The following is a 14,123-nucleotide window of genomic DNA, read 5'->3' on the forward strand; positions in this document are numbered from 1 at the left end:
GAGCGATATTAATGAACATTGATTGTTCATTCTATTTTGCTTTGGATTTGTTGTTGGTTTGGAATTGTGTGTGGATTTCTACCCCATTTATCTTTTGGCTATTGGTAAGCTGGGATTATCACTTGCATATGTTTTTCTGGTTGTAGTTAACTTCCTTGTGTTGGAGTTTTCCTTCCAAAACATTCTTTTGGACTACATTAGTGGGTATGTATTGTTTAAATCTGGTTATATCATGGAATATCTTGTTTTTTCTGCATTGTATTGATTGAAAATTCTGCTGGGTACAGTTATCTGGGTTGGCATCCGGGGTCTCTTAGTGTTGGTAGAATATCTATCCAGGGCCTACTGACTTTCAGTGTTTCCATGGAAAAGGCAGGTAGAATTCTAATAGGTTTGCCTTTATATGTTACTTGATGTTTTTCCTTATTTGCTCCCCAACTAACTCCCATCCATTCCTCATGGAGGGTGAGTCCTCCCATAGCGGATCATCAATATCTGTTACATCTTTAGGGGCAGGACCTAGGCTATTCCATTGTATCTAGGCCGAGAGAGTGTTCCTTCGTAGCGAATGGGCTCCCAAAGTCCATTTGTGTACTAGGGGAAAATACTGGTTCCACTGCCAGAGGCCCCATAGACTTCTAGGCCCTCGATTGACACCAACATTCAGGGGGCCAATAGAATCGCGACTCTTGGTCAGCTCCTTTTCCTGCAGGAAGGAAGTTCTAAATGTTAATTGTCCATTTTAATTTAACTTTTTACTATTTTCTTTTCATACACACACACACACACACACACACACACACACACACACACACACACACACGTTCTGCGTGCTCAGATGTCAGTTAGACATGCAGATGTGGGGCTACGTGGGGCTAAGATGGCCTGGGATTCTCTAGAAGTAGACGTACAGATGGTTGTGAGCCCACATGTGGGTGCTAGGAATTGGACACAGGTCCTCTATAAAAGCAGCCAGTGCTCATAACACAGAGCGATCTTTCCTGCCCTAGCATTAATCTTTCCCTTTGAAGTGGTAAATAATTCCTGTTTTGGGGGAAAAGTGGAAGTGAAAATTAGGTAATTTACTTTAAGTAAACTAGTGATATGATGGGCCATGTCCCAATGAGAACTAGTGTCTGGAAATGACCTTACTGCTACATGTCTAAGCTGACTTTGTTGATGTCCGTATATCATGATAGTTCTTTTCTCCATATATGTTTAATATTTATTCTTTCATGAATTTACTTGTCTGTCTGTTTGTTTTTTGGTAGGTCTCAGGTAAGCCAGGCTGACCTGAGCTCCATATTGTGAACACTGATAGAAAAAACAGTCTTCTTCCTAGATCATGTTCATGGGAAGATTACTTTTTTTCACAAAGAGGTATTTCTGTGTAACAGTTCTGGTGGTCATAGAAATTCTCTGTATACCAAGCTGGCCTTGAACTAACAGAGAAATGTCTACCTGTGACTCTGAGGTGCTGGGATTAAAGGTATATGGCACCAGAGTGGGGCGGTAGGAATATTTATCAACATGAGAAGAGTAAATAACAACTGTGTAGGAAGTGAAATCATTTCTTTATTCATAGAAGATTAATTCCAGAAAGCAAAATGCACTTGTGATGGTTATTCTTGCTTCCCAAATAGACCACCCTGGAATTAACTAAAATATCCTAAAATGGATGGCACAATTCTGAGGAATGTTTTGCATGAGTTGGAGTAGGAGATCCATCTGAAATACTGAATTTGAAGGTAGAAAACCCAAACATAAGAACGGGATCTCCAGGCCTGAAGACACACACCTTTAATCCAGGTCTTAGGCTAGGAGACACACCCTAAATTGGGATACACCTTCTTCTGGAAGCATATAAAAGACATGCAAGAAGGAAGTTGCAACACTCTGACTGCCTGCGCTAACCTTTCAGCAAGTCCATCACTTCACTGCCATTAGAGAATGCTTATTTGAATTTCAGCATATACTGAAGAACACCAGATAGATCCTACCTCCTGGACTGAGTAAGTACTGGATTCTTACACTTTTCCTTCACAGCTGAAATTGTGTGATTAACAAGAATGCAGCCCTATGTCATTCTAGGTTAGTCTCCTTCTTTACCCAGAGAGGTTCATTCCATATGTTCTGTTGCTCTAGAGAACCCTAGCACAACCCTTTTGGATATAAGTGTAAAAATGTCCCATGTGTTTCAACATTTGAGTAAAATTGTCAAAATAGTTACCTGTTGACCTAAGATTCAATCTAGAAAAGAAATCCGAGTGATGTAACTTTCCATAGTAGCCTAAACTCTCTTCTCTGAAACTGGTTTTGAAATCTTGATAGAAAATTTCAGAGAGATATCCAAGTTTCCAGCCCCATAGAAGTGAGAACAGAGGGGAAAACAGAAATAAAAGACTAAACACTATCAGTGGTAGTACAGATATAGCTTACAATTTCTGAAGCCACTGGAGATCAAAATAGGAAATCACCCATATTAGTTACCCAGACACCTTTCTTCTGAGGACTCAGGAGAGAAATGCAGATGGTTCTCTTTGTGTTCAAGTCCACACAGGGCTACAAGAGATTAAACCAAATTAAAGGAGTAACAGATCTCATGCCCATTATCTCAGCACTGGAGTGTAATAAATTAGGAGTGGGGTCTTCAGTAGTCAGTCTTGTGGTTATCTCCAGTTAAGCTGAGGAGACGCAGCAGTGTGATGTTTGTTGAGATCTCATGGAGCCTGATGTAGAGGCAAGAGCAAGTGGCTTGGCTGCTTTGCCTCGCTGATATTCACCTTGAAGCTTGAACACCAATATGATTTGTAGGGAGACACCCTAGCCCCGCCCAATAGTCCTGGGAGAGGTACCAGGTGGAATCCGGACTCGCCCATAAGGGCGTGGTGAAGGAAAGCCAGGGTGACCTAAGGGAGCTTCTGAAGGGGCTGCATGTGGGGACCCTGGCACCCTTTTAGTTTTGGCCGCGCTTGCTGGGTTATATAACCTAGCTCTGGAATGTGTTTTGCCCTGGTGTCTTCTTGAATAAAGAGACTTTAATCATAATAATGATTCTCTCAGGATTTATTTTCCTTGTTACAGATCTCTACAATTGTGACCCCAGGTTGAAGAAGAAAAAGTCCTATTTCTTCATTTTGGATCCAGATTAACTTTCAAACTACCACAGTAGATATGACAGAAGACGGTGCAGCCGAACGATGGGGCTACACAGAGATCAGTGTCCAGAAATTTTCCTACAGTTGGACCATAAGCAACTTCAGATTCCTGCTTCAGGAAGTAGAGGAAGCCATTAAAAGTCCAACCTTCTCATCTGGATCCAGTGTCAACGACAAATGGTGTTTGAAAGTACGGACAAACGGGATCGACGAAGACAGCCAAGATTACTTGTCAGTTCACCTAACATTGCTCAGCTGCCCAAAGAGTCCAGTACGGGCAAGGCTCCAGTTTTGGATCAGGAGTGTCGACGGAGAGAAAACCAATGGTATGATAACCCCAGGTTTCCTCAAGTTCACGCCAAATCAACACTGGGGATTCACAAAGTTCATCCATCGAGATTTGCTCTTGAGTCTGGAGTCTTGGCTTCTCCCAGACAATGAACTCACTGTCTTATGCGATGTGGACCTGGCAGTCCAAGACTCCCTCCTCAACTCCAAGGCTAGCAAGGTCCCAGGTATCCTGGTTCCCAGGTGCACGGTGGCAGATGACCTAGGACAGCTGTGGGAGAATTCTGTCTTCACAGACTGCAGCCTAGTGGTAGCTGGCCAGGAATTCGGGGCTCACAAGGCCATCCTAGCAGCTCGCTCTTCAGTTTTCAGAGCTATGTTTGAAAAGGACATGGAGGAGAGCAGAAAAAACCGCGTTGAGATCCTGGATCTGGAGCTGCAAGTTTTCAAGACCATGATGGAATTCATTTACACCGGGAAGGCACCAGACCTCCACAGCATGGCAGATGCTGTCCTGGCAGCTGCTGACAAGTATGGCCTGGAGCATTTGAAGGTCATGTGTGGGGATGTCCTCTGCAGGGACCTCTCTGTGGAGAATGCAGCCCACACGCTCATCCTAGCTGACCTCCACAGTGCAGAGCAGTTGAAAACCAAGGCACTGGATTTCATTACAGCTCATGCTTCTGAGGTTTCTGAGACCTCAAGCTGGAAGAAAATGGTGGGCTCCCATCCCCACTTGTTGGCTGAAGCATTCAGCTCCTTGGCATCTGCTCACAGCACTTTACTGGGGCCCCCTCCCAAACGCTTCAAGCAATCATAGGATCCTCTCAGCTGTGACCTACAGGTGTATTCCAGAAGCAGCAGCCAGCCTCATTCCCAGGCCACCTGTGTAGACTACAGTACATCATTAGTGTATACAGAGTATCTGGGGAAAGACAGCATGGGGGCTCAGCCCTTAAATGCCCCTCTAAATGAGTTGAATGGGGATCAGTGGATTCCCCAATACTATACCCTTTTGCCGGACTGGTTTGCTTACTATCCAATGAGTTGGATACTGGCATTCTATTCAGTTGCTTGACCCAAGCCCATGGCAGCAGGGTATCTTTGGAGGAACCTGTCTGGACAAGACTGAGCAGATTATATGATGAAGGATTGAGAGCCAAGGATGAAACAGACATGCATGTTTGCTTACAAGAGACAGAGAAGAGAAAAGAGACAGTTTTTCCCTCCAAACTCAGTGTGTGGGGACTAGAGGGTTGACTCAGTTGGCCAAAGGAATTGTTGCTCCTGGAGAGGAACAGTTCTTGAGTTCAGCTCTCTGCATCCATGGGTGAATTCTCAAACATCTGTAATTGGAGATACGGTGGGTGAAGTCCTCCTCTTGTGTCTATGGGTGTATCAATCTCTGTTAACCAAAAGCCATATAAAGTGAATAAAAATTTTACAATCAGTTTGTGGATTCCATGGTTTTTCTGTTTGCAGTACCCAATTTTGTCCATTGAGCTCTGCTTGGTTGTGGAAGTTTAGACAGAATTCTCAAAGCCACTCTATTCTCAAGAGCGTTTCTGTTAGTCTGTGCTTTTTAAAGGTGAATAAATACCATTAATATTGAGCGATATTAATGAACATTGATTGTTCATTCTATTTTGCTTTGGATTTGTTGTTGGTTTGGAATTGTGTGTGGATTTCTACCCCATTTATCTTTTGGCTATTGGTAAGCTGGGATTATCACTTGCATATGTTTTTCTGGTTGTAGTTAACTTCCTTGTGTTGGAGTTTTCCTTCCAAAACATTCTTTTGGACTACATTAGTGGGTATGTATTGTTTAAATCTGGTTATATCATGGAATATCTTGTTTTTTCTGCATTGTATTGATTGAAAATTCTGCTGGGTACAGTTATCTGGGTTGGCATCCGGGGTCTCTTAGTGTTGGTAGAATATCTATCCAGGGCCTACTGACTTTCAGTGTTTCCATGGAAAAGGCAGGTAGAATTCTAATAGGTTTGCCTTTATATGTTACTTGATGTTTTTCCTTATTTGCTCCCCAACTAACCCCCATCCATTCCTCATGGAGGGTGAGTCCTCCCATAGCGGATCATCAATATCTGTTACATCTTTAGGGGCAGGACCTAGGCTATTCCATTGTATCTAGGCCGAGAGAGTGTTCCTTCGTAGCGAATGGGCTCCCAAAGTCCATTTGTGTACTAGGGGAAAATACTGGTTCCACTGCCAGAGGCCCCATAGACTTCTAGGCCCTCGATTGACACCAACATTCAGGGGGCCAATAGAATCGCGACTCTTGGTCAGCTCCTTTTCCTGCAGGAAGGAAGTTCTAAATGTTAATTGTCCATTTTAATTTAACTTTTTACTATTTTCTTTTCATACACACACACACACACACACACACACACACACACACACACGTTCTGCGTGCTCAGATGTCAGTTAGACATGCAGATGTGGGGCTACGTGGGGCTAAGATGGCCTGGGATTCTCTAGAAGTAGACGTACAGATGGTTGTGAGCCCACATGTGGGTGCTAGGAATTGGACACAGGTCCTCTATAAAAGCAGCCAGTGCTCATAACACAGAGCGATCTTTCCTGCCCTAGCATTAATCTTTCCCTTTGAAGTGGTAAATAATTCCTGTTTTGGGGGAAAAGTGGAAGTGAAAATTAGGTAATTTACTTTAAGTAAACTAGTGATATGATGGGCCATGTCCCAATGAGAACTAGTGTCTGGAAATGACCTTACTGCTACATGTCTAAGCTGACTTTGTTGATGTCCGTATATCATGATAGTTCTTTTCTCCATATATGTTTAATATTTATTCTTTCATGAATTTACTTGTCTGTCTGTTTGTTTTTTGGTAGGTCTCAGGTAAGCCAGGCTGACCTGAGCTCCATATTGTGAACACTGATAGAAAAAACAGTCTTCTTCCTAGATCATGTTCATGGGAAGATTACTTTTTTTCACAAAGAGGTATTTCTGTGTAACAGTTCTGGTGGTCATAGAAATTCTCTGTATACCAAGCTGGCCTTGAACTAACAGAGAAATGTCTACCTGTGACTCTGAGGTGCTGGGATTAAAGGTATATGGCACCAGAGTGGGGCGGTAGGAATATTTATCAACATGAGAAGAGTAAATAACAACTGTGTAGGAAGTGAAATCATTTCTTTATTCATAGAAGATTAATTCCAGAAAGCAAAATGCACTTGTGATGGTTATTCTTGCTTCCCAAATAGACCACCCTGGAATTAACTAAAATATCCTAAAATGGATGGCACAATTCTGAGGAATGTTTTGCATGAGTTGGAGTAGGAGATCCATCTGAAATACTGAATTTGAAGGTAGAAAACCCAAACATAAGAACGGGATCTCCAGGCCTGAAGACACACACCTTTAATCCAGGTCTTAGGCTAGGAGACACACCCTAAATTGGGATACACCTTCTTCTGGAAGCATATAAAAGACATGCAAGAAGGAAGTTGCAACACTCTGACTGCCTGCGCTAACCTTTCAGCAAGTCCATCACTTCACTGCCATTAGAGAATGCTTATTTGAATTTCAGCATATACTGAAGAACACCAGATAGATCCTACCTCCTGGACTGAGTAAGTACTGGATTCTTACACTTTTCCTTCACAGCTGAAATTGTGTGATTAACAAGAATGCAGCCCTATGTCATTCTAGGTTAGTCTCCTTCTTTACCCAGAGAGGTTCATTCCATATGTTCTGTTGCTCTAGAGAACCCTAGCACAACCCTTTTGGATATAAGTGTAAAAATGTCCCATGTGTTTCAACATTTGAGTAAAATTGTCAAAATAGTTACCTGTTGACCTAAGATTCAATCTAGAAAAGAAATCCGAGTGATGTAACTTTCCATAGTAGCCTAAACTCTCTTCTCTGAAACTGGTTTTGAAATCTTGATAGAAAATTTCAGAGAGATATCCAAGTTTCCAGCCCCATAGAAGTGAGAACAGAGGGGAAAACAGAAATAAAAGACTAAACACTATCAGTGGTAGTACAGATATAGCTTACAATTTCTGAAGCCACTGGAGATCAAAATAGGAAATCACCCATATTAGTTACCCAGACACCTTTCTTCTGAGGACTCAGGAGAGAAATGCAGATGGTTCTCTTTGTGTTCAAGTCCACACAGGGCTACAAGAGATTAAACCAAATTAAAGGAGTAACAGATCTCATGCCCATTATCTCAGCACTGGAGTGTAATAAATTAGGAGTGGGGTCTTCAGTAGTCAGTCTTGTGGTTATCTCCAGTTAAGCTGAGGAGACGCAGCAGTGTGATGTTTGTTGAGATCTCATGGAGCCTGATGTAGAGGCAAGAGCAAGTGGCTTGGCTGCTTTGCCTCGCTGATATTCACCTTGAAGCTTGAACACCAATATGATTTGTAGGGAGACACCCTAGCCCCGCCCAATAGTCCTGGGAGAGGTACCAGGTGGAATCCGGACTCGCCCATAAGGGCGTGGTGAAGGAAAGCCAGGGTGACCTAAGGGAGCTTCTGAAGGGGCTGCATGTGGGGACCCTGGCACCCTTTTAGTTTTGGCCGCGCTTGCTGGGTTATATAACCTAGCTCTGGAATGTGTTTTGCCCTGGTGTCTTCTTGAATAAAGAGACTTTAATCATAATAATGATTCTCTCAGGATTTATTTTCCTTGTTACAGATCTCTACAATTGTGACCCCAGGTTGAAGAAGAAAAAGTCCTATTTCTTCATTTTGGATCCAGATTAACTTTCAAACTACCACAGTAGATATGACAGAAGACGGTGCAGCCGAACGATGGGGCTACACAGAGATCAGTGTCCAGAAATTTTCCTACAGTTGGACCATAAGCAACTTCAGATTCCTGCTTCAGGAAGTAGAGGAAGCCATTAAAAGTCCAACCTTCTCATCTGGATCCAGTGTCAACGACAAATGGTGTTTGAAAGTACGGACAAACGGGATCGACGAAGACAGCCAAGATTACTTGTCAGTTCACCTAACATTGCTCAGCTGCCCAAAGAGTCCAGTACGGGCAAGGCTCCAGTTTTGGATCAGGAGTGTCGACGGAGAGAAAACCAATGGTATGATAACCCCAGGTTTCCTCAAGTTCACGCCAAATCAACACTGGGGATTCACAAAGTTCATCCATCGAGATTTGCTCTTGAGTCTGGAGTCTTGGCTTCTCCCAGACAATGAACTCACTGTCTTATGCGATGTGGACCTGGCAGTCCAAGACTCCCTCCTCAACTCCAAGGCTAGCAAGGTCCCAGGTATCCTGGTTCCCAGGTGCACGGTGGCAGATGACCTAGGACAGCTGTGGGAGAATTCTGTCTTCACAGACTGCAGCCTAGTGGTAGCTGGCCAGGAATTCGGGGCTCACAAGGCCATCCTAGCAGCTCGCTCTCCAGTTTTCAGAGCTATGTTTGAAAAGGACATGGAGGAGAGCAGAAAAAACCGCGTTGAGATCCTGGATCTGGAGCTGCAAGTTTTCAAGACCATGATGGAATTCATTTACACCGGGAAGGCACCAGACCTCCACAGCATGGCAGATGCTGTCCTGGCAGCTGCTGACAAGTATGGCCTGGAGCATTTGAAGGTCATGTGTGGGGATGTCCTCTGCAGGGACCTCTCTGTGGAGAATGCAGCCCACACGCTCATCCTAGCTGACCTCCACAGTGCAGAGCAGTTGAAAACCAAGGCACTGGATTTCATTACAGCTCATGCTTCTGAGGTTTCTGAGACCTCAAGCTGGAAGAAAATGGTGGGCTCCCATCCCCACTTGTTGGCTGAAGCATTCAGCTCCTTGGCATCTGCTCACAGCACTTTACTGGGGCCCCCTCCCAAACGCTTCAAGCAATCATAGGATCCTCTCAGCTGTGACCTACAGGTGTATTCCAGAAGCAGCAGCCAGCCTCGTTCCCAGGCCACCTGTGTAGACTACAGTACATCATTAGTGTATACAGAGTATCTGGGGAAAGACAGCATGGGGGCTCAGCCCTTAAATGCCCCTCTAAATGAGTTGAATGGGGATCAGTGGATTCCCCAATACTATACCCTTTTGCCGGACTGGTTTGCTTACTATCCAATGAGTTGGATACTGGCATTCTATTCAGTTGCTTGACCCAAGCCCATGGCAGCAGGGTATCTTTGGAGGAACCTGTCTGGACAAGACTGAGCAGATTATATGATGAAGGATTGAGAGCCAAGGATGAAACAGACATGCATGTTTGCTTACAAGAGACAGAGAAGAGAAAAGAGACAGTTTTTCCCTCCAAACTCAGTGTGTGGGGACTAGAGGGTTGACTCAGTTGGCCAAAGGAATTGTTGCTCCTGGAGAGGAACAGTTCTTGAGTTCAGCTCTCTGCATCCATGGGTGAATTCTCAAACATCTGTAATTGGAGATACGGTGGGTGAAGTCCTCCTCTTGTGTCTATGGGTGTATCAATCTCTGTTAACCAAAAGCCATATAAAGTGAATAAAAATTTTACAATCAGTTTGTGGATTCCATGGTTTTTCTGTTTGAAGTAACCAATTTTGTCTTACCAGTTTCCATTGACTGTGGAAATTTAGACAGAATCCTCAGGGCCACTCTATTCCCAAGCGGATTTCTACTAGCCTGAGTGTTTTATAGGTGAGTTAATACCATTAATATTGAGGGATATTAATGACTATTGACTGTTTATTCTTGTTTGCTTTGGATTTGTTGTTAGTCGTGGAATTGTGTGTGGATTTCTACCCCATTTATATTTGGTTGTTGGTAAAGTGTGATTATCTTTTCATATGTTTTTTGGTTGTAGTTAATTTCCTTTGGTTGGAGTATTTCTTTCAAAACATTATTAGGAGTAAATTAGTGGATATACATTGTTTAAATCTGGTTTTATCATGGAATAGCTTGTTTTCTGCTTCTATATTGATTGAAAATTCTGATGGTTACAGTAATCTGGTTTGGCATCCGTGGTATCTTATTGTTGTTAGAATATCTATCCAGGGCCTTCTGGCTTTCAGTGTTTCCATGGAAAAGTCAGGTAGAATTCGAATAGGTTTGCCTTTATATGTTACTTCATGTTTTTCCTTATTTGCTATTAATATTGTTTCTATGTTCTGTGTTTGAGTTTTAGTTATTATGTGGCGATGGAACTTTTGTTTTCACTCTATTTGGTGTGCTGTAGAGTTCTTGTACTTTCATTGGCATGTCTTTCTTTAGGTTGGGAAAGTTTTCTTCTATGATTTTGATGAAGGTGTTTCTGCATTTTGAGTTGGGTTTTTTCACCTTCTTCAGTATGTATTATTTTTAGGTTTGGCCTTTTCACGGTATCCCATATTTCCTGGATAGTTTGTGTTAGGAATGGTTGCCTTAACATTTTCTTTGATCGATGATTCTATTTCTCCTAGTGTATCTTCAATGCTTGAGATTCTCTCTTCCATGTGTTGTATTCTGTAGTTACACTTGCATCTATAGTTCCTGATCATATACACAGCTTTCCTATTTTACCTCAGCCTTTGTTTTGCTTATCATCTGTATTTAATTTTTCATGTTTGAACTTTTTCCTTTATATGTTTGAATATGTTTTCTTGACTTTCTTTAAGAGAATTGTTGGTTTCTTGTATTTTTTGGTTTGTTTATTTCTTTGACTTCTTTAAGGAATTTTCCCATATTCTCTATGAGGTCTTCTATCATTTCCATGAAGTTGTTTTTACAGCCATTCTCTTCTGCTTCATCTGTATTTGGATATTCAGGTCTTGCTAGTGTCGAATCCCTAGACTCTGGTGCTGTCATATTACTTTTTCTGTTGTTGAATTTTTTTTTATATTGTCTTCTTCCCATCCCTTCTTCTATTGGGTGTAGAAGGGGTCTATTCCTCTCCTGGTCAGTAAGGGACCTAGGTTTCCTTCCAGTGGTTGCAAAAATGTCCAATATTCTGATGTAGTGTGAGCAAATAGGGAGCACAGGAGGAAATGGGGAGGTAGGAGAATGAGAAGGGGAGAAGAGGTGGGGTGAGGAGGACATGAGCGAGCAGAAATTTGAACTAGCAGAAGAATAGAAGAAGATAAGAAAGCAGATACCATAATAGAGGGAGACAAGTAATCTTTGCTTTCTTTGTCGATTCGTTGGCAAGTAATTTCAAACACGATTTGTCATTGTCACTGGCTCCTGATGAGAAGGTTCGGCTTTTAATGGCTTCCCTCATTTCCCGAAGTAAGAAACTAAAGCTGATTATGGTCCAACTGAAGTGAATTTCTGGATACTGATCTCTGTGAGGCCCTATCTCTCTGCTGCCGGGTTCTGACATATCTACTGTGGTAGCATGAAAGTTAACCTGGATCCAAAGTGAACAAGTGGGACTTTTTCTTCTTCAACCTGGGTCCACAATTGCAGATATCTGTAACAGGGAAAATAAAATCCTTTCTTTTCCTTCATTTTATGTAGTTTTTTTGCTTGTTTTTCCTTCAATTTCTTTAGGTAATTTCTTGTTTCCTCTTTAATTGTCTCTATCACCTCCATAAGATAATTTTTCAGGTCCATTTTTCTTTATTCTCTGTGTTGGTGTGGAATCCCTAGATTCTGATGGTGTCATATTGGTCTCTATGTTGTTGAGAGTGTTCTTATTCTGTAGTCATCCCATCCCTTCTTCCAGTGGGTGCAGGTGAGTTCTCTCCCTCTCTCTGGCAGCAGGCACAGAGCAGTGGGGGAACTCAAGTGCCAGGCGCAGTCAGAGGGCATTGGGCGTGCAATTGTGAGGTGCGTCCGCACTCAACATGGGCCTTTTGATATGGGCGAGTACACTCCTGTCCAGTGGGAATCTCAAGAGGAATGGAGCAGATGGGGGAGATTGGGGGCAGAGCAGCTCCCAGACTTACCTCAAGCTGCAGGTAACGCCATAGAGCATAGGGGGTATATGGGTGAGGTGTGCCCGGATTTAGGGTGGGTTTTCCTGAGCTGGGAGCTTTCAATTACAAAGCGATAATGATATACTTTCCTTTTACATTAAAAATAGCTTATTTCCTGAGTTTTTAACTAGAAGTGTTAGAAATAAATGATCTCACTGGCACTGCTCACTACTGATCCCAGCCCTGTGGGATCGACCTCACTCAGAGACTTTCAAGACCCCAGTACCAGTCCTGCCACCCTGCACTGGATGAGGAGAGACATCAGGGTATAGACATGCTTGCACCCAATGGAAGGAAACCTGGGTCCAGTATCAACCAGTAGAGGAATAGACGCCTTCTACATCCAATCGAGGAAGGGATGGGAATAAGAGAATATAAAAAACACATTCACCACAGAAAAAACAATATGACAGCACCAGAGTCTAGGGAGTCTTCATTAGCAAATCCTGAACATCACAAAGCAGATGAAGCAGAAGAGAATGACTGTGAAAACAAACTCATGAAAATGATAGAAGACCTCAGAGAGAATGTGGGAATATCCCTTAAAAAATGTAAGAAAAAAGTAAAACCAACCCCACATCTGACAGAGGGCTGATCTCTATAATATACAATGAACTCAAGAAGCTAGTCTCCAAAAAACCAAACAATCCAATTAAAAAGTGGGATACAGAACTAATCAGACAATTCTCAATAGAGGAATCTAAAATGGCTGAAAGACACATAAAAAAGTGTTCAACATCCTTAGCCATCAGGGATATGCAAATCAAAACACCTCTGAGATACCATCTTACTCCTTTCAGAATGGCTAAAATCAAAAACATCACTGACAGTTTATGCTGGATAGGATGTAGAGAAAGGGGAACACTCCTCCACTGCTGGTGGGAGTGCCAACTTGTACAGCCACTTTGGAAATCAGTATGGTGACTCTGTAAGAAAATGGGAATCAGTCTACCACAAGATCCCACAATTCCGCTCCTAGGCATATACCCAAAAGAAGATTCATACAAGATTCACAGAACACATTCATACAACAAAGACATCTGTTCAATGATGTTCATAGTAGCACTTTTAGTAATAGACAGAAACTGGAAGCAGCCTAGATCCCCCTCTACCAAAGAATGGATAGAGAAAATGTGGTACATTTACACAAAGGAGTACTACTCAGCACAAAGAAACAATGCAATCTTGAAATTTGCAGGTAAATGGATGGAACTTGAAGAAACCATTCTGAGCGAGGTAACCCAATCACAAAAAGACATACATGGTATGTACTCACTTGTATGTGTATTTTAGACATAGAGGAATGGGTTACCAGTCTATAATCCACACTGCCAGAGAAACTAGTAAACAAGGAGGAACCTAAAAGAGACAAACTTTGTCCCCTGGAGAAGGGGAAAGGGTCATGATAACCTGAGCAAATTGAGAACATATGAAGAGGGGGGGAGAGAACTAGAGAATAAGAAGGAAAGAAGAGGAAGGATGCAGAGATCATGAGGGAGCAGAAGGTTTGAGTCAGGTGTAGATTAAAAAAAATATGAGATAGGTAGGGTGTTAGTTGGAGGTTTGGTAGGGGAGGAAGGGAGTTAGAAGGGAACTGGGATTGTCATGTAATTCAAACTTGTTTGTAATTCAATCTTTTTTGTAATTCAAATAAAAAGAAGAAAAGAAATAGGGCCTCAAAGAGGCTCAGAAGAGCAGGAGGGATTGTGCCAAAGGCAGAGGAGACAGAGGGGATCCAGCAGTGGGTGAAGAAACATCTGTCCAGGTTTCCCCAATACCAGCAGC

The 14,123-nt window shown here is 42.5% G+C and overlaps 2 protein-coding genes across 2 annotated transcripts; both read left to right on the plus strand.

Moving 5' to 3' along the window:
* The first annotated feature begins 3,174 nt into the window (after positions 1 to 3,174).
* LOC113833823 (speckle-type POZ protein-like) lies at positions 3,175 to 4,266 on the plus strand. The gene has a single exon (XM_035438922.1). It carries the CDS (start codon positions 3,175 to 3,177, stop codon positions 4,264 to 4,266), a length of 1,092 nt encoding a protein of 363 aa, XP_035294813.1.
* A 3,954-nt stretch (positions 4,267 to 8,220) lies between these two features.
* Positions 8,221 to 9,312, plus strand: LOC113833822 (speckle-type POZ protein-like). The gene has a single exon (XM_035438923.1). The coding sequence runs from the start codon at positions 8,221 to 8,223 to the stop codon at positions 9,310 to 9,312; it is 1,092 nt and encodes a 363-aa protein (XP_035294814.1).
* The last annotated feature ends 4,811 nt before the right edge of the window (positions 9,313 to 14,123 follow it).

The sequence above is a fragment of the Cricetulus griseus genome, chromosome 2 (genome assembly GCF_003668045.3).
Source record: "Cricetulus griseus strain 17A/GY chromosome 2, alternate assembly CriGri-PICRH-1.0, whole genome shotgun sequence".
In the NCBI taxonomy this organism is placed as follows: domain Eukaryota; kingdom Metazoa; phylum Chordata; class Mammalia; order Rodentia; family Cricetidae; genus Cricetulus; species Cricetulus griseus.

Bases quoted from the DNA above. Each gene is read 5' to 3' on its own strand.
- LOC113833822 (XM_035438923.1), top strand. From the start codon at position 8,221: ATGACAGAAGACGGTGCAGCCGAACGATGGGGCTACACAGAGATCAGT.
- LOC113833823 (XM_035438922.1), top strand. From the start codon at position 3,175: ATGACAGAAGACGGTGCAGCCGAACGATGGGGCTACACAGAGATCAGT.